This window comes from Girardinichthys multiradiatus, chromosome 4 (assembly GCF_021462225.1).
Source record: "Girardinichthys multiradiatus isolate DD_20200921_A chromosome 4, DD_fGirMul_XY1, whole genome shotgun sequence".
Lineage (NCBI taxonomy): Eukaryota > Metazoa > Chordata > Actinopteri > Cyprinodontiformes > Goodeidae > Girardinichthys > Girardinichthys multiradiatus.
In genome coordinates this window covers 28,028,657-28,050,130 of record NC_061797.1, presented here as the reverse complement: position 1 = coordinate 28,050,130, position 21,474 = coordinate 28,028,657, and the positions used below count along the sequence as shown (strand labels likewise).

Here is a 21,474-nt window from a genome sequence, read left to right as displayed (position 1 = left end):
GTATTAAATGCATTTAATACACTGAGGGACAACTGGATGAATGACTGGTATTTTAACACCCTGTAATTAATCACAAGGTTGATCTTTTTGTACACATTCCTGCCAGTGGAAGCACAATGAAAGTATTTTACTCCATTACTTGACTTAATTGGAAAATAACTGCAAATGTTGATGTTCATTTGAAAAGTTATTTTTGTTGATTTATTTACAGATGCCATCGATGCTGATCCAGAGAAAGGGGTGTCCCTCACCACAGACATAGCTGAATCTCGCAAGTCACCTTCAGAAGATCAGCAGTCAGAAAAGGAAGATGCCACGGGATTTCTGTGCTGGAAGAAAGGCTGCAGTCAAGTGTTTAAATCCTCCAACTCTCTCCAAATGCACTTCAATGAAGTTCACAACAAAAGGCCCCAGTTGCCAGTTTCTGATCGCCATGTCTACAAGTACAGATGTAACCAGTGCAGTTTGGCTTTCAAGACTGTGGAAAAACTGCAACTTCATTCACAATACCATGTGATCAGAGCAGCTACCATGTGCTGCCTGTGTCAGCGGAGCTTCAGAACTCTACAAGCATTGAAGAAACACTTAGAAACCAGCCACTTGGAGCTGAGTGAAGCTGATATCCAGCAACTTTATGGAGGATTATTGATGAATGGTGACATTATGGCAGTGGGTGATATAGCTCTTAATGAGGAGCAAGGAAGTCTGGAAGAAGATGACAAAGAGGGAGATGACAGTGACCCCGAGGAAAAACAAAGTCCAACTGGCAGTGATTCTGGATCACTACAAGAAGATTCTGGATCTGAGCCCAAACGTGCACTACCATTCAGAAAGGGCCCCAACTTTACAATGGAGAAGTTTTTGGATCCATCTCGTCCATTCAAGTGTACTGTATGCAAAGAGTCTTTTACACAGAAGAACATTCTGGTGGTCCATTATAACTCTGTTTCCCACTTGCACAAGGTAAAAAGAGCTCTTCAAGAATCTACTACTGGTCAACCTGAGCCTACCAGCAGTCCTGATAATAAGCCATTTAAGTGCAGCACTTGTAATGTGGCATATAGCCAGAGTTCAACTCTGGAAATTCACATGCGCTCTGTTTTACACCAGACCAAAGCTAGGGCAGCCAAACTTGAAGCAGCTGGAGGGATCACTAGCTCTGCAAGTGCTACTGGTCTAATTAGCGGAGGGTCCAGCATGAGCACTTCAACAACTAGTCCAAACCCAGCTAGTAACTCAACTTCTAGCTCAGCAAACCACAGTTCTTCTGGATCTCAGGCAGCTCACAGTGTTCATGGAGGAAATCACATGAACCAGACTCATAGCATTGAAAGTTTGGGAAATTCTTCAACGAGCTGCCATTCTTCGTCATCTGAGAACCATGAAGTAAAAAAGTCAAAATATACAGAGATTCTCTCTGCAAGGGGGCAACAACAGCAGCTTCAGCAACAACAGCAACTGGCTCAGGCACAAGCGCAGGCTCAAGCCCAACTTCAGCAGGAGCTTCAACAGCAGGCTGCTATTTTACAATCACAGCTATTCAATCCAGCACTTCTGCAGCACTTCCCAGTGACAACTGATGCACTTCTACCACTGCAGCAGCAGCAATTACTGTTCCCTTTCTACATCCCTGGAGCAGAATTTCAACTTAATCCAGATCTCAACATCAGCAACTCTGTACTCAGCCTAGCAGGATCCGCAGCTTCTACCCTGCAAGAAGATTTAAAAAACTCTGCCCAACAGGCCCAGCAGAGTTGCTTGCAGCAGCAATTAATGCATCACCACCTTCAGCAGCAGCACCAACAGCAGCAGCACCAACAAGCTCACTCACACGTTCAAGGCCAGATGGCTTTGCTACAGCAGAGTGCAACTCTTCTTCAGCAGCATGAAAAAAAGCAGAAACATTCCTCCTCCAAAGATGAAAAAGACAAAGAAATACAAAAGGAGAAAAATGCAACTGAAAAAATTGAGGACAATATAAACAAAGATTCCACTGAAATTAAACCAAAAGAAAAGAAGGACGTTCAGAACATTTCACTAAATATTACCCAAGATACTGGCTTGCTTCCACCCAGGATTGCTTCAGATGCTCGAGGAAATGCAACTAAAGCCTTGCTGGAAAACTTTGGATTTGAATTAGTTATTCAATACAATGAAAATAAACAGAAAGCTCAGAAAAAGACAAGTGGACCAACAAGTTCAAGTGGTCCAGGTGGAATAATCAAGGTTGTAGACCCGATAGAGGGATTAGAGAAACTGGAATGTGAAGCATGTGGCAAACTGTTTTCAAACATACTGATTTTAAAGAGTCACCAGGAGCATATCCACCAGGCTTTTTTCCCTTTTAGATCCTTGGAGAGATTTGCTAAGGAATACAGAGAGAATTATGATAAACTATATCCATTACGACCTCCAACACCAGAAGCTACTCCTGCTCCCCCACCACCACCTCCTCCTCCACCTCCACCTCCTGCTCCACCCCAAAGAGCTCCAACACCAAATATTCCAGTCTCTACATCCTCACTTACTCCTCCCACTGTACCTCCTCCACAGCCTCCAGTTACAATGACACAAATACCCATGCCAATGGATTTACCCTTGTTCTCTCCACTTATGATGCAGCCCATGTCTCTGCAGTCCTTGCCCACTCAGTTGCCTCCTCAATTACCTTCTGTCGAGCCAAGCTTGGCATCAGATTTGGCCCAACTGTATCAGCAACAGCTTACACCTGCCATGCTACAGCAACAAAACAAGAGGCCACGGACACGCATCACTGATGACCAGCTTAGGGTACTGCGACAGTACTTTGATATAAACAACTCACCAAATGAAGAACAAATTAAAGAGATGGCTGACAAGTCTGGGCTGCCACAAAAAGTAATAAAGCACTGGTTCAGAAATACACTCTTTAAAGAACGTCAGCGCAACAAAGACTCTCCTTACAATTTCAATAATCCTCCAACAACAACTTTAGAGGAAACAAAAATTGATTCTAAACCTCCTTCCCCTGAACCTCAGAAACATGAATTCTATGGAAGTAAGAGATCATCCAGGACCCGGTTTACAGACTACCAGCTAAGAGTCCTACAGGACTTTTTTGATGCAAATGCTTATCCTAAAGATGATGAATTTGAACAGCTCTCCAACCTTTTAAGCCTACCGACTCGTGTTATTGTTGTGTGGTTCCAAAATGCTCGACAAAAGGCAAGAAAGAATTATGAAAACCAGGGTGATGGGGGAAAAGATGGAGAAAGGCGAGAACTGTCAAATGACCGATATATCCGTACATCAAATCTGAACTACCAATGCAAGAAATGCAGTCTGGTTTTCCAGCGTATATTTGACCTGATAAAACACCAAAAGAAGCTGTGTTATAAAGATGAAGATGAGGATGGGCAGTATGACAGCCAGAATGAGGATTCATTGGATTTTTTCCATGACAGCTATACTCCCTCTGGGTCTTCCTGTCACACACCAATGCCCTCCTCTTCAAGTCTTTGCCCTCTTCCTCCGTCAACATCAGCATTTTCACAACTCTCATCTGAGAAAGAGGAAGCATCACCAGCAACCACCTCAAACCTCTATGATGAGAAGCCTAAGCAGTTGCCAGAACTTTCTACTGATCCACGTGAAACCCAAACCTGTATAAAGCAAGAAATTGTGCTCCAAAACCAGGCTGAACCCCAACTCAATAGATCTCAGAGAGATGAAAAGATCCACAATGTTTCTAAGACTGTCAAGCATTCATCATTGTCTCATCAACATCAGCAGTGTGGTCCCTCATCTTCTCAGACAACCCAGTCATCATCACAAAGCTCCCACTTGGGGCTAAATCCACACCTGTCCTCAGCCACACAGCAGCTGGCACAGCAGATGATCGCATACCAGTGTGAACAGTGCAAGATTGGCTTTCCCTCATTTGAGCACTGGCAGGAACACCAGCAACTGCACTTTCTCTCTGTGCAAAATCAGTTCATCCATCCTCAATTCCTTGACCGTCCAATCGACATGCCTTTTATGCTGTTTGATCCCAGCAATCCTCTCCTGGCAACCCAGCTTCTCTCTGGTGCAATGCCTCAGATACCCAGCAGTTCTGCCACCTCTCCATCTACCCCAACCTCCACCATGAACTCCCTGAAAAGGAAGCTGGAAGAAAAGGCTAGCACAAGCCCTGGAGAGAATGACAGTGCTAATAGTGGAGAGGAACCACAGAGAGACAAGCGGCTCAGAACCACCATTACACCTGAGCAACTAGAGATTCTTTATCAGAAGTATTTACTAGATTCAAACCCCACTCGTAAAATGCTTGACCACATTGCTCATGAGGTGGGATTAAAAAAGAGAGTAGTGCAAGTGTGGTTCCAAAATACCAGGGCTAGAGAGAGAAAAGGCCAGTTTAGGGCCGTAGGACCAGCACAAGCTCATCGTAGGTGCCCCTTTTGTCGAGCTCTTTTCAAAGCAAAAACGGCCCTTGAAGCACACATTAGATCTCGTCATTGGCATGAAGCCAAACGCGCAGGATACAATTTAACTCTCACTGGTTTGTTACCTGAGCAGGAGAGTATGCAAATCAAAATGGATGTTATGGATACATCAGGCTACTCCCAACTAGCCACAACAGTGAACAGTGATGGACAAAGCTCCTCCATGTCTCCTGTTAACAAAAGCATGGATCTTTCTCCCAGGGGTCTGCTGAGCCCTTCATCCATCAAAGTTGAAGGAATTGAAGATTTTGAGAGTGCAACAATGTCCTCTGTGAACCTTAGCTTTGATCAAAACAAACTGGATAATGATGACTGTTCCTCTGTGAATACAGCAATCACAGACACAACTACTGGGGATGAGGCCAATGCAGACAATGACAGTGCTGATGCAAAGCCCAGCCAAAATAGTGGTGATTACCTATCCAAGTCTGGAGGTACCACCACTTTGCTCGAAAATGATGACCAAATGTCATCAGGGCTAGTAAGCCCGGCAACAAGCTATTATGCTAAGGACTATGAGAACGAACATATGATTGACCACAGTGAGACATCCAGCCTTGCTGACCCTTGCTCACCAAGTCCTGGAGCCTCAGGTACCAGGAGCATTGACAGTGGAGACAGACCAGGCCAAAAGCGCTTCCGGACCCAGATGACTAACCTCCAACTAAAAGTGTTGAAGTCTTGCTTTAATGACTACAGGACACCCACTATGCTGGAGTGCGAGGTACTTGGCAATGACATTGGACTTCCAAAAAGAGTGGTTCAAGTGTGGTTTCAAAACGCTCGTGCCAAGGAAAAAAAGGCCAAACTCAACATGGCTAAGCACTTTGGAATAAACCAGACATCTTATGAAGGGCCGAAGACTGAATGCACATTGTGTGCCGTTAAGTACAGTGCTCGCCTTTCAGTTCGTGATCATATATTCTCCCAGCAGCACATATTTAAGGTAAAGGATACCATTGGCAGCCAGATCGATAAGGAAAAGGAATATTTTGATCCAGCTACTGTTCGCCAGCTAATGGCCCAGCAAGAGATGGATCGCATTAAGAAGGCCAATGAAGTTTTGGGTCTGGCACAACAGCAGGCCATGCAGCAGCAGGGGATGTTTGATAACCCCGCAATGCAGGCTCTGAATCTCCAGTCAGCCTATCCAAATCTGCAAGGCATCCCACCTGTGCTTTTGCCAGGGGTTGGTAGCCCTTCTCTATCCAGCTTTAACTCATCCAATTCAGGTATGTCATTATTTCAAACTGACTGAGTCACAGAATTCATATGTTGTACATGAAACGTTAATCTAAAATATTCATAGAACTCTAGAAAAGCTATCAAATGTATCTTGCCCTTCCACCAATCACAGGAATTGACACACTAAACAAACATAGTGTAAAGTCTTTTTACATATTGGCCTTTTGCTGTTCTTGACATACTTTAGTAGTTAAAACTATTGTTTGTCCCTTCTAAAAATGTTACAAGAGATTGGTTTAGCATGACTAACTTTAATTTATGAAAATGACATGAGCCATTGCCATGCATATACAGGTCCTTCTCATAATATTAGCATATTGTGATAAAGTTCATTATTTTCCATAATGTCATGATGAAAATTTAACACTCATATATTTTAGATTCATTGCACACTAACTGAAATATTTCAGGTCTTTTATTGTCTTAATACGGATGATTTTGGCATACAGCTCATGAAAACCCAAAATTCCTATCTCACAAAACTAGCATATTTCATCCGGCCAATAAAAGAAAAGTGTTTTTAATACAAAAAACGTCAACCTTCAAATAATCATGTTCAGTTATGCACTCAATACTTGGTCGGGAATCCTTTGGCAGAAATGACTGCTTCAATGCGGCGTGGCATGGAGGCAATCAGCCTGTGGCACTGCTGAGGTCTTATGGAGGCCCAGGATGCTTCGATAGCGGCCTTTAGCTCATCCAGAGTGTTGGGTCTTGAGTCTCTCAACGTTCTCTTCACAATATCCCACAGATTCTCTATGGGGTTCAGGTCAGGAGAGTTGGCAGGCCAATTGAGCACAGTGATACCATGGTCAGTAAACCATTTACCAGTGGTTTTGGCACTGTGAGCAGGTGCCAGGTCGTGCTGAAAAATGAAATCTTCATCTCCATAAAGCTTTTCAGCAGATGGAAGCATGAAGTGCTCCAAAATCTCCTGATAGCTAGCTGCATTGACCCTGCCCTTGATAAAACACAGTGGACCAACGCCAGCAGATGACACGGCACCCCAGACCATCACTGACTGTGGGTACTTGACACTGGACTTCTGGCATTTTGGCATTTCCTTCTCCCCAGTCTTCCTCCAGACTCTGGCACCTTGATTTCCGAAGGACATGCAGAATTAGCTTTCATCCGAAAAAAGTACTTTGGACCACTGAGCAACAGTCCAGTGCTGCTTCTCTGTAGCCCAGGTCAGGCGCTTCTGCCGCTGTTTCTGGTTCAAAAGTGGCTTGACCTGGGGAATGCGGCACCTGTAGCCCATTTCCTGCACACGCCTGTGCACGGTGGCTCTGGATGTTTCTACTCCAGACTCAGTCCACTGCTTCCGCAGGTCCCCCAAGGTCTGGAATCGGCCCTTCTCCACAATCTTCCTCAGGGTCCGGTCACCTCTTCTCATTGTGCAGCGTTTTCTGCCACACTTTTTCCTTCCCACAGACTTCCCACTGAGGTGCCTTGATACAGCACTCTGGGAACAGCCTATTCGTTCAGAAATTTCTTTCTGTGTCTTACCCTCTTGCTTGAGGGTGTCAATAGTGGCCTTCTGGACAGCAGTCAGGTCGGCAGTCTTACCCATGATTGGGGTTTTGAGTGATGAACCAGGCTGGGAGTTTTAAAGGCCTCAGGAATCTTTTGCAGGTGTTTAGAGTTAACTCGTTGATTCAGATGATTAGGTTCATAGCTCGTTTAGAGACCCTTTTAATGATATGCTAATTTTGTGAGATAGAAATTTGGAGTTTTCATGAGCTGTATTAAGACAATAAAAGACCTTAAATTTTTCAGTTAGTGTGAAATGAATCTAAAATATATGAATGTTAAATTTTTATCATTACATTATGGAAAATAATGAACTTCATCAAAATTTGCTAATATTTTCAGAAGGACCTGTATTTGCAATATTCTTTCTTTTCATATGTATGTTTAATTAAAGAGCCTATTTTTGTTCTTTACAACTGTTCATGGTTTTTCTAGTGAGTCTAACAATTCTGGTTTTCTTTGACAAACTTTCAGCTTTAACTTCTCCAAAACCTCCAAACCTCCTGAACATGCCGGGTGCCAGTGTTCCCTCACCAAGCCTGCCCACTTCTGGATTGCCTAATAAACCACCCTCTTCAGCATCTCTTGCTGCATCTAACCCTGCCCAGACCAATGCATCTGCTTCCCACTCAAACTCCACCCCTACATCCAGCTCCACTTCCTCAACTACCCCGTCAGGCTTGCGATCTGGACACCACAAGGAACGTGATGTTGAAAGTTTAAGAGAGAAGGAGAAGGAGAAAACCAAGGAAAAGACAGAAAAACCCTCAACCCCATCTTCAGCTGGAAGCACTCCAGCCCCTTCCACTTCTGCTGCCAGTGCCAAAAAGGAGAAAGCAGACACAGCTGTTCCTGCCACCTCTATGCCAACACCTGGTATGGAGTATGTGGTAGATCCTGCCCAGCTTCAAGCTCTGCAGGCTGCTTTGGCATCAGACCCCACAGCCCTTCTTACAAACCAGTTTTTACCCTACTTCATGCCAGGCTTTTCTCCATATTACACCCCACAGATCCCTGGGGCCCTCCAAGGGGGCTATCTGCAACCAATGTATGGCATGGAAAGTCTCTTCCCTTATAACCCAGCATTGTCACAAGCACTCATGGGCCTTTCTCCAGGGTCACTATTGCAGCATTACCAGCAATATCAGCAAAGCTTACAGGAGGCACTACAGCAGCAGCAGCGGCAGCTTCAGCAGATCCAGCAACCCAAGGTAAGCCAAACTGGAGTTCCTACTCAAAATTTAGGGAATCGCAAAGAGTCTGCCAAAGATTCAGTCAAAACAGAGGAGCAAAAGAGCAACTGCCACAGTGAAACCCCCATATCCTCCTCTTCGTCGTCGTCGTCCTCCCATAACAAAGTATCTTCTGAGCAGAACGAGATAGATGAAAAGGCTCTGGACCTTCATCTAGACCAGTACATTGTCCCCAAGGTGCAAAGTAAACTTGCCTGTCGCAAGTGTCAAGCTGTTTTCACCAAGGAAGAAGCGGCTATTACCCACATTAAATCTAACTGTTTCTTTGGTCAATCTGTGGCAAATCTGCAAGAGGTGTTGCTGCGTGTCCCTGGTGGCATAGGTGTAGGGGGCAGAAGTCTCTATGACTGCCTGGCTTGTGACACCATGTTGGATGGGGAGAAAGCACTCAGTCAACACCTGGAATCGGCATTGCACAAACACAGAACAATCAAGCGGTCAGTCAGAAATGCCAAAGAGCACGCTACTAGTTTATTACCTCACTCTTCAGCCTGCTTCCCCAGTCCTAACACCGCATCTACCTCGCAGTCTGCCACTCATCCCATCAGCAGCCCATCTCCCCTGCCAACAACATCAGCCACCATGCCATCCTCTGCTGTCTCTACTTCCCTATGCTCCTCCACTAAGGCCCAACTCAAAACCGCAGCTGCCAGCAAACCCTGGCCCCAGGCCCCCTTCTCCAGAGCTTCAGCTGGAAAGCCCAGTGCTAGTCCCTCTTCCTCTTCTTTTCCTCCAGTGTCCTCACCCTCAACGGTTACCTCAAGTTCATTGAGCACCTCAGGAGTTCAGACCTTGATACCAACAGACGTCTTTACCGACGAATCTGACTCTGACAGCAGTCAGAAGTCAGCAGATAGGCAGGGCAGGGCGGCAGAAGAGCTGCAGCAGCCTGGCTATGTCAAAGACAGTAATAGTTGTAGTAGTAACCTTGCTAGTGTAGGAACAGACTCCATCAGATTGTAAAAGAGCTTTCAGTGATGGACAATATTTAAAAAATACAAAGAAAATGTCAAAAAAACACAAAAAATCATAAAAAGCAGCAATGTTAAAAATACATTTAAAGTATACAAACCAGTTTCTGAAAAAGATGTGTAAAGACTAACTGCAATTCCAAAGCTTGTAACCAAAAATTTAAATGTTAGTGGATTGTTTTCCCATATCAACATGCTGGTTTTTATTTTTCATTTTCTTCATTTTCTTTATGTTTAACCCAATTGAAATCCAAGCATACTAAGGTGTGAGGACATAAAAGATCAAAGATCACTGCTGTTATATTTTATGTAATGGTGGAGGAATGGTGTACTGTATGGTAATGGACTGCCTCAAAGTTGGCAAATGGCCCAATAGCCTGTTTTTTTTAAGGAATGCAAGTTAACAACTTAATACTTTCTACTTAAGAGCACAGTCACAAAAGCCAGTATGTACTGTATGGGAGAATAGTCTGTTCAGTTCAGTTTTCTTGCTACTTAAGCATTCAGATACCAATGGCTTGCAAAAGTAAAAGAATAATGTAATGTCTATTTTATTCTCAGGTCAACAGCTCAAAGATGTTTTTTTTTCTGTTACAGAAATCCATGTTTTACTTTTTTTCCAACAAGATGAACATTTATTTCCTTCCTGAACTTGATTTAACAACAAAGTTTTATGTTAAATTAAAATTTAATAAGGCATTTCTACTGGGCATTTTAAAGGATTAATGATTTATTAATCCTAATTTTAAAATCCTCCTAAAGTGAGGAATCCCCATTATATTCAGATAAGGAGTGCATTTGAGTCATAGCAATGGGCAATTAAAAAATGTTTTGCTAAAAGATTGAGTAAAACCTTCTGTATTTATGATAGATACGAGCATTTTTGGTGTTAAGTAGATTGTTGCATTGGAAATGAATTTCAACAGTCTGGTAGGTTGGAAAAAAAAACTTTGTGTACATTTAACTTTTGTATTGTCTAATTTTGAGACACTTCATTTGATGTTGACTTGGTCATTCCCCTAGTCTAGGTTATTGAGAGGTAATTTATCTAAAAACATTTTCTGTATTATTTTCAAACTCTTGTCAAACATTCTCCCAGAAGCCCCTTTTGACATGGCAGGATCCTCTTTAGGATAAAAAATTATTTAATTTTGTGATATGGTTGGTATTGTTCAAACCAAATGATCCTGGGTGAAATACTGAGAGATTTATTTTAATTTAATTTTTGTGTTAACTTTGTGCACTTATCATTGTCTGACTCCTAATTGTCCCTCTTCTTGTTCTCTCTTCGCACTTCTTTTCTCTTTTTTCCTGTGTTTGTAGACACAGTATGTATACTACAAAGCAGGTCTTTTGTTCTTCATGTTGAGTGACTACAGTGTTTATTTTTTTGTTTTGTCTTTTTTGTTTTCATAAATGAAAAAAGATTACTACTAATAATTCTCACGCTTTAAGACAAAAGAAAATCCAAAGAGTAAACACTTTCACCATTGGTGCATAAAGATGAGAAAAGAGGCTTCTTTATACTTGAGAATTTGTTGCCGTTTTTTGAGGAAAGAACACAAAGTTTTAAAAGGTAAAGGAGTACGTATCCAAGTTGCCGTTTCTGCTTGTTCGCAAGCAAGCGGGTAGCTTTTTTACGTAAATAACCAAAAACCAAAAAGGGCCCTTGTCCTTGCATTGTGGAGTAGCACCGTTACAGAGCCATTGCAGTTTGTAAGATAGAGGTTATTGATCTTTGTTTGACTTTTGTCACATTTAAATGTCCATTTTTTTTAAAGAAAATGTATAAGGTCTGGTCTTCAAGGACATACGTTTTGCTGCTAATGTAGATTTTTGAAAAAAGAAAAAAGAAAAAAATTAATACCTAGATGCATGCTCATTTTGCTTTTGGCTAAGCTTTAACTAAAACAAACAATAAACCAATTTCTTGCCTCTGCAACACCTTTTTTTTCTTGTTGCAAAAACGGAACTTTGAAGACTGTGAATATATGTTCCAAAGGACATTTTGCAGAGTTTCTTTTTGAACAGACCAATGTTTTAAGCCAATAATCTATAACGTTTGTAAAGAACAGTGCATTCCAAATATCACTATGGATTTTTCTTAAGCAAGGACTGATTAATCTAATTTCATTTGATTGTTTTTATTTTCACAATCTATTTTCTCTCATTTTTTTTAAATGACTGTAAACTGTTGTGTATATTTTTTGCATCATTGGTTGCTGAACACAGTGACCTCTAAATGTCATTTTGTGCTGGCATGGAACATGGCTGAAAATCCCTCCATCCAATCAAGGTTGTTGCTTACTTGTTAAGCAAGTGACAGTGGCTACCAAAAAATGTATATAATACATCTGGTACTGATGTGTCTCATAGTTGTTGTTTTTTTGTTTTTGTTTTTTACAATTAATGGCATTCAACCTCCTCCTAGTCTCAGAAGGAATTAATGGCTTTTTGCTGAGGTCTTGTCACCCGTTCCTATGAGGTCTACTAGTGATTTGTTTCATGTTTGTGCAGGGTACCACTTCCACTCTTAGATTACAGGTGTTTTGGGGACATCTTCAGTCTAAAGCATTATTTCTGCAGAAGAGTTGGAAGTTTATTTTATTTTATTGAAGATGTCCCTTGCTTTCAAACACTTCGGATGCTTTCATATCCAAAGAAGTCATCTAATTAATTTTGCTGCAATGAAAATGGTTGTGTGTAGGTGCCCACATCTTCTCATTGATGACGTGAAACTCGATATTTTCTAAACCAAAACCAAGGTGTCTTTAAAATTCTTTTTTCTGGGAGGGGGGGCAACTTTTGGCCAAAATTCACTCAAATAAATACAATGCACAATCTCTAGAGTGTTTTAAAGTGCTACTTCTGGCAGAGAAATGTGATCTGGTGTTAAAACCATGTGCTGTTTAAATCAGTAGATCTGGTCTGCAAGCTTGAAAATTCTCAAATCCAGTTCTTTGGAATACTGTTAATGTGTACCTTGTTGTTTTGAAAAAAAAATCTTAAATTATACAGTTTACTGTCTCAACTATGTTTTCTTTTCTTTTAAAAAAAATCGTTAAATATGTATTGTATTGTTATTTTCTTTTAAGTGAATTTTGCTTTCATTTCTGTACATTACTTTTAATCATAAATTAACACTAGCTTTAATTTGAATTGCTGAAATTGAGAAAACAAACAAAAAGAGATACATGAACTGGCCACTTTATGGTGTGAAAATGTTCTTTATATTCACTGTTTCAATGTTATTGTTTGTTCTCTGTTTACTCAAAGTGTAATCATTCGGGCTCTCTTGTGGACCACAAAGTTGAAGTATCCACAATAGATTAATGCCAGTATGGGTGTGTTATTGTGTGCCTGTGTAAATCTGTGTGTATATCAGAAGAGCCAGCATAAATTTGACTTTTTTTCTTGTTTGCCTTTTTTATTTTTGTGTTACATACCAAATAAACAGAACCACAAGGCTGGATTGTGATTAAATTATAAACAAATCAAACTAAAACATAACAGCTCTTAATGAGAACAATGAAACTGAAGCACTGAGCAGTTTTTAACTTTGATTGAATAAGTTAATGTGGCCAAAGCTTTATGCAGTTGTGACAAAAAGAGTCAATTTCTGCCCCTTACAAGTGTATATTTTATTGTGGTTACAATAAAATATATGCAAATTAACATTGGGATACATTTAAAGGACACTTACATGAGAGAGACAAAGACAAGATTTTGGTGTAGAGGTCATTTTTTGCCCACTGTGAAACATGTACCTGTATACAGATATAGATATATTTAAATACATCTTTTTTTCTTCTTTTTTGTGCTGATGAAGAAAGAATAAAAATGAGTAAAACGGACTCTGGGAAGCTTTGGAGACCTTGTTAGGAGTACGTGAGAGGCTGTGGGCACACCAAAACTGGGCACGGGAGCCGAAAACAGCTTTAAATACCACCTCCTTATTTGATTACTGACATCTCTGTAATGGGAATGGACTCTGGAACCAATGGACTTGTGTGACACACAGAGGGAAATCGTTAAATGAAACTGAAATTAAGTGGCTCCAGCTGCCTCTAAGCCACCCCCTTCTCCTCCCCCCCTTCGTCCTTTCTTTTCTTTCTCCAGCTCTGCCTCAACTTCTGCTCTTTGATGGACATTTTTCAGATTTCAGGACAGGATGGACAGAGATGCTTGCTTCATATCTTCCTCTTCGTGTTGCTACCCGTTTAATTTCCTTGTGCTTGTCTCTGGCTGACAAGCACAGCTCTCCAGTGAAATGGCGACTCACCCCTCTCTGTGTTGGTTACATAATCTAAATAGGGAAATTAATAACATAGAGAGGGGATGAGTTCTCAGAGCTGTCATTCTTAAAGGCAGACACACTAGAAAAAAGCGTAATAACCAAAATTACCAACCAAACTAACAACCAAACAACCATTTGCTCCAGCTTCAAAGATGAACTGTTACCTGGAGCAGTCTGTTCCTTTTGTGACTTCTGGTGCCACAATGTTTTTTTATGCTTTTAGTTTTTCTTTCCTTTAATTACTCCTCCTTTGAGCCTCATAAGCATGGCTCTGTGGCTCCAGGCAGCCCATCTGAGGGTAGAAAAAACAGCCTTGCAATGTACAAAAAAGAGCAAGTTAAACCAAAAATGTTGTTCTTGATGTCTTTTCTATACTGTAGTCTTGTTAGTTTTTTTTTGTTACTGTAATTATATGAAGATTTCCAGACTGTACCAAATTACATGGAAACTAACATACATACAACCACATGGAACTTCAGACTTTTAAAGAAACTTTTGTCACAAAACCTTGTTGTCCTAGTTAAGTTGATTGTAGATGGTAATTGAATATACTCCTTTGAAAATATTTCATCAAGTATGTTTCTTGCTCATTGTGATACATTAAAAAAGTATGAGCATAAACTGCACTGTTTGGACTCATTTTTGAGTGTTGTGCGTGTTGAACACTTCCTGTATGTAGATTATACGTTTAATTATACTTTTTCCTTTCCATTTGTCCTTAAGCTCCTTAATGGTGAGAAATTAACCTTGTTCAAATGTAAAAGCTCTATATTTTATTAGACATGTTTGTTGCTTTGTAGTGATATCCACTGACTTATAAAAAGCAGACTTAGCAATATCAGTTTATTTATCATGGCTAAATAAAGCAGGGATTTATAAAGACAGAGTGAGTCATTTCATGTTCTTCAGTTGCAACTGGAAAACCTTTCAAGAACTGAGAAAAAAAAAAAAAACAGTCAATCCAGCACAATTAAGACTATGTATGCATTTCCTTTAGGGCAAACATGCAGAACCATTTTATGTTTTGGATCTACAATAATTTGCACATCTTTTTAATACATAAATAGGACTATTTTGTTTCAGAAAAACATTCTCTGTTTTACTGTTGAGCAAGTAAAAAAAAAAAAAATCACAGAAAATTTGATTTTAGGTTTGTATAGAGACACAACAAATTCTTTTGGCCTATGAGTACTAACTTAATAATTTTTGTTCCTGATTTTGTTCCATGAGGCAGACAGGACAACAATAACGCAGGTAATTCTGTATCTTAAATTGTACATCTTTAGTTTTGTAATTTCTTTTAACACATTAGTCCTCAAATTTAAAGGTATCATTAGTAAATGAGGGAAAGTTTGCTAACACCCTGTTACAGGCAAGACTGGTACCCCCAAGGACAAAGCACATAAAAACAGAAGATGTTCAGTTGATGCACACAAGGGTAAAAGTTCAAAATTTGAACAAGCAAAATAACAAAAACAATGGTGTCAAAGCCAAAGCATCGAGAACTTGCTTGCCCAGTGAAAAAAAGCACTTTAGTCAGGCCATGAGGAATCTCTCCTGGAGGTCAACAACCAAATAAATTTTTTTGCCATTTTTAAAGATCCTGAGTTTTGCTTTCAATCTGCTTAGAATGCAGAAAAAACATTTATTGTCTCATATATTCCTTAATAACATTGCAGCACATAGACCTCCCATTTTCAGTTGAGCATATACTCATAGTGACTGAGTCACTTTATAAACAGTCAGTTTCTACCACTTATTCCATAGCGTCGTGGGGAAGCTGGTGCCTATCTCCAGCAATCTACGGGCAAGAGGTGGGATACACCCTGGACAGGTCGCCAGTCTATCGCAAGGCAACACACAAACCATGCATGACCACTCATTCATACACCTAAGGGCAATTTAGAGAGACCAATTAACCTAACAGGCATGTCTTTGGACTGTGGGAGGAAGCTGAAGTTCCCGGTGAAAACATGCAAACTCCATGCAGGAAGACCCCCAGGCAGGAATCAAACCCAGGACCTTCTTGCTGCAAAGCAACAGGGCTACCAACTGCGCCACCGTGCAGCCCCACTTTTATAAAAAAACTGGGTTTAAAAACTTACAGGGGTTGGACAATGAAACTGAAACACCTGGTTTTAGACCACAATAATTTATTAGTATGGTGTAGGGCCTCCTTTTGCGGCCAATACAGCGTCAATTCATCTTGGGAATGACATATACAAGTCCTGCACAGTGGTCAGAGGGATTTTAAGCCATTCTTCTTGCAGGATAGTGTCCAGGTCACTACGTGATACTGGTGGAGGAAAACGTTTCCTGACTCGCTCCTCCAAAACACCCCAAAGTGCCTCAATAATATTTAGATCTGGTGACTGTGCCGGCCATAGGAGATGTTCAACTTCACTTTCATGTTCATCAAACCAATCTTTCACCAGTCTTGCTGTGTGTATTGGTGCATTGTCATCCTGATACACGATACCGCCTTCAGGATACAATGTTTGAACCATTGGATGCACATGGTCCTCAAGAATGGTTCGGTAGTCCTTGGCAGTGACGCGCCCATCTAGCACAAGTATTGGGCCAAGGGAATGCCATGATATGGCAGCCCAAACCATCACTGATCAATCCCCATGCTTCACTCTGGGCATGCAACAGTCTGGGTGGTACGCTTCTTTGGGGCTTGTCCACACCGTAACTCTCCCGGATGTGGGGAAAAAAGTAAAGGTGGACTCATCAGAGAACAATACATGTTTCACATTATCCACAGCCCAAGATTTGCACTCCTTGCACCATTGAAACCGATGTTTGGCATTGGCATGAGTGACCAAAGGTTTGGCCATACCAGCCCGGCCGTGTATATTGACCCTGTGGAGCTCCCGACGGACAGTTCTAGTGGAAACAGGAGAGTTGAGGTGCACATTTAATTCTGCCGTGATTTGGGCAGCCGTGGTTTTATGTTTTTTGGATACAATCCGGGTTAGCACCCGAACATCCCTTTCAGACAGCTTCCTCTTGCGTCCACAGTTAATCCTGTTGGATGTGGTTCGTCCTTCTTGGTGGTATGCTGACATTACCCTGGATACCGTGGCTCTTGATACATCACAAAGACTTGCTGTCTTGGTCACAGATGCGCCAGCAAGATGTGCACCAACAATTTGTCCTCTTTTAAACTCTGGTATGTCACCCATAATGTTGTGTGCATTTCAATATTTTGAGCAAAACTGTGCTCTTACCCTGCTAATTGAACCTTCACACTCTGCTCTTACTGGTGCAATGTGCAATCAATGAAGACTGGCTACCAGGCTGGTCCAATTTAGACATGAAACCTCCCACACTAAAATTACAGGTGTTTCAGTTTCATTGTCCAACCCCTGTATATCACCACTATGCAACTGTTTTCATGTTTTATGTATTGTTTGGGCAAGGCTTTTGACACTGGTTTTGAAACAAAAAACAAGACATAGATATGGAAATAGCCGAACACTCGCCTTAGGTAGCCAACTGGAAGCACAGCAGTGAGGAGAAGATAGCCCGTCTATAAACACAGGAGACTAATGGATTCTTGTGATAAAGAGCGTAAGGACAGCCAAAATGCTGCAGACAGACCAAGACCAATAAAGAGAATGGTAATTGTGTTGTTTGGAAACATGAGTGGTTGCAAAGGTACATGTTTGAGCCGCAACAACAGAAATTAATAGTATGGGGTCTCCCAGAACATTGATGGTATTTACTGCATGCAATGCTGTCATTTATGACTACCATTCTAACAGGAATGGCCTGAGAAGGATTGTTGGCCTTCGTCATTTATTATAAGATTAAATAAATTGACTTTAAGCACATTTCTTAGATAACAGCATGGATTCAGGCTAGTTAAGAGCACTGATTTTTCTACCTAGCGTGACTCCATGTCAACTCACCCCTTTGTCCCTTCCTAAGTAATTTTCACTGTAAGGATAACAGGACAGATTGTTTGTACCTGCAAGTGTTCTTGCAGGATGTTTGTCTGTGTAACATAGATTTGTGGGGAACCACTGAGCTAAAAGTAAAATCAACATTAGAAGTGGAGAGATGCTGCTTTGGCAGCAGCAGAAATAACAGCTACTAATTGTTTAATGTAAGTCACACTTTCCTATAATTTTCCCACAAGTTCAACACCAGAAGATAAACAAAAAACCTGCTACTTGTGGAGAATAATGAAAGAAATCACAATGTCTCCCTACATCACACTGCGCTGACAAAATAGGTTATGACATCTTGCAACATTTTCCAGGAATGGTAGAGATGAACCTTTTCACCATCTGATGCAAAAAAAGAATCAAGTTCAAGAATCAAGTTTGTTGTCTAAGCTCATCAAACTTTAAAAAAAAATATTTATTCATTTTATTTCTTCCTGCTGATTTATATTTGTGTTGTAGTGAGAAAACCTTTAACATCAGTTGCTGTGTTTTTGCATTCTATCAATATTCAACAAAATACTAAAAGTGTATTTCTTTACACAGCGTACCACAGTGGTCTAAGGTTCCTCTGTTTTTACTACTGCAGTGTATATTAAAACAACATTAAATCGTTTTTTCATTTGAATGTGTTTTTATTATACCTTTGGAGGTAACTGTATTTTCATGTAATTTACAAGATCACGTTATGACCAACCTTATATCTGGTATTTTATACCTGCTTATTGAATGTGTAACAAAGAGCAGAATTCTTAGTTTGTAGCATACTGTAGTACCAGGTATGAGTTTGGAACCTCTATATATTACCACAGCAGTTTCATTTGTACTTTTCTAGGTCAGATATCTGCTTGTTGTCGATCATCTGATTGTTTTTGAATTTTACCATCTCTCTTTCATAGCTTTATTTCTTAATATTATCTGCCCTTTATCCACTGCCCGTTATCCTTTATCTTCCCTCTATTAGGGATTTATTTAGTTGAACCTAAAGATATCTCAGTTCTGCAATATATTGCAAAACATCTAGCAAGACAAGGCTTAATGATTATTCTGCTCAAAAATACAGGCAGGCATAGGTGTTATGATTCTGGCCCATCTGCCTGCTCTGCTCTGCTCTCATCCATGCAATCAACTCATCTGCTTCACCTGTCTGCTGCTATGCTCCAGGACAAATTATCCAACCATGGTGAATGACATGGTTGGACAATTTGTTTTTATTTACCTTGATGACATTCTGATTTATTCCCAGGACCTGGAAACTTACAAAAGTCATATTCGGGCCGTTCTCCTCCCCCTTGTTCAAAATCATCTGTTTGTCAAAGCTGAAAAGTATGAGTTTCACACCACCACCACTTCATTCCTGAGATTCATTATCTCTCCAGACCAAGTCATTGTACATCCCTCCAAAGTCAAGGCGGTCTTGGAATGGCCTGCTCCTACCGATCGCAAACAGCTACAAAGGTTTCTGGGGTTTGCTAACTTTTTTACAGACGTTTTATCAGAAATTACAGCCTAGTAGCAGCTCCTCTCAACACCCTCACATCTTCAAAGGTCAAGTTTGTTTGGAACGAGATGGCAGAAAAGGCTTTTGTCAAGCTTAAGAAACTTTTTACGTCAGCTCCTGTTCTACAGTCTCCTACCCCCAAAAGACAGTTCATAGTAGAGGTTGACGCCTCAAACACTGGGGTTGGAGCAGTCCTAAGCCAAAGAAGTTCTGATGATCATATTCGCCCATGTGCCTTCTTTTCCAGGACTTTGTCTCAAGCAGAACGCAATCATGATGTGGGGGACCTAGAGGGGGCTAAAGAACCGTTTCTTGTTTGGACAGATCATAAGAACCTGGAGTACTCGAGATCAGCAAAATGCCTTAATCCCAGGCAGGCTAGGTGGGCTCAATTTGTTTGGAAGGTTCAACTTCTCTCTGTCTTACAGACCAGGATTCAAGAATGGCAAACCGGACGCCTTGTCCAGAATACAGGAACCCACTGAATCACAGGCCACCGGGGAGGATGAGTTCATTTTCCCGGAATCAGTGAGACTATCCGTCACCATGCTGGAGTTGGAAGGAGAGGTCAGAGATGCCACCAAAGACCTCCCTGTCCCAGCTTCATGTCCGCCTGACCGGTGTTTTGCCCCGGAGCGCCTCGTACCCAAGGTACTTGAATCATGTCATAACTCTTGTCTGTTCTGTCACCCTGGTATCAGCAGGACGTTGCAGATGGTCCATAGTCAAAGATGTGACGGATTATGTCACTGCCTGTACCCAATGTTGCCAAGTCTTCTCGTCGTCCTCCTGCTGGATTGTTACATCCACTACCTATTCCTCCTCGTCCCTGGTCACACATTGCCATGGATTTTGTGACAGGTCTGCCAGTTTATAATGGCTTCACAGTTCTACTTACAGTCATTGACAGATTCTCAAAGATGGTTCAATTGATCCCCCTCAAGAAGTTGCCTTTGGCCAAAGAGATGGGGGAGATTTTGGCACATGAGGTTTTCCGCCATCACAGCATTCCCACTGACATTGTGTCCGATAGAGGGCCCCAGTTCGTGTCACATTTCTGGAGGGAATTCTGTTCTTTGCTGGGGATTTCTGTCAGTTTGTCCTCAGGTTTTCACCCTCAGTCGGACGGACAAACAGAAAGGGCCAACCAGGAGGTGGAGACCAAGCTTCGCGCTCTGTGTGAGTCTGATGCCACTAAATGGTCTCAAAATTTACCATGGGTTGAATTTGCGGTGAATACCCTCCCGTCTAGTGCCACGGGACTGTCTCCTTTCCAAGTTGTGTTTGGTTTTCAGCCACCCATGTTCTCTATCCAAAAGAGGGAAGCTGAAGTTCCATCCGCTCATGCCGCTGCCCTCAGGTGTCAACGCATATGGAGAAAGGCAAGAAGATCGTTCATCAGGATTTTGGAGGTGCAAACCCGTACAGCTAACCGTTATATACCAGGTGGGACAGAAGGTTTGGTTGTCATCCAAGGACCTCCCTCTTCTTGTGGACTCCCGTAAGCTGGCACCTCGTTTTGTGGGACCTTTTCCCATCTCCAAGGTCATCAATCCTGTGGCTGTTCGCCTCCATCTGCCTGGCTCCATGAGGGTTCACCATACCTTCCACGTGTCTCAGATCAAGCCTTACGTGGTGCCCCGTCTCGCCTCCGGGCCCCCTCCACCTGCCCGGCTTCTTTCTGATGGCCCGGTGCATCATCCAGTCCAGACGGCAGAGACGTGGCATACGTTACCTGGTGGACTGGGAGGGTTCGGTCCTGAGGAGAGGTCCTGGATCCCTGCACGATTCATCTTGGACAAGACCCTCATTCAGGATTTCCACTGCCTCCATCCTGATCTGCCTCTGACTCTGTTTCTGTCCTTGGATTTACACCCCAGCCAAGCCACTGGTTTATTCAGCCTGAGCCTGCGTGGCTCTCAAGTCTGCCTGGAATTATTGTCAAGAGGACAATCACAGCTCTCTTTGTTCCTGCCACAGCTTCAGCTGATTCCCTTGAGGATTTGGATCAGTCTGCAATCCGACTTCAGTCTGTTGGACTCTTCCACATAAACTGTCTGGATCACATCCTCTTCTGGATTCCGCACCTCTTTCCTAGACTGAGAAGGTTAGTGGCTTTACCTAACTCGGTTCAAGTCCTGTGTTTTATTCAGCCACTAACTCGCCTCTCTGTCCTCAGTGATTTGTGGAAGCTGACTGCTGGTCTCCTGTTTTCTGATCCTGTTTTGCTAAATAAA

The 21,474-nt window shown here is 41.8% G+C and overlaps 1 protein-coding gene across 1 annotated transcript in view; it reads left to right on the top strand.

Annotated features, from left to right (window-relative positions):
- Positions 1-14,404, top strand: part of zfhx3b (zinc finger homeobox 3b) — a 104,728-nt gene extending 90,324 nt beyond the window's left edge. The window contains exons 9-10 of the mRNA XM_047362496.1: positions 212-5,716; positions 7,737-14,404. Coding sequence (XP_047218452.1) covers positions 212-5,716; positions 7,737-9,478 — 7,247 coding nt within the window. The 3' untranslated portion in view covers positions 9,479-14,404. The remainder of the gene's footprint in view (positions 1-211; positions 5,717-7,736) is intronic.
- Positions 14,405-21,474: the final 7,070 nt, after the last annotated feature.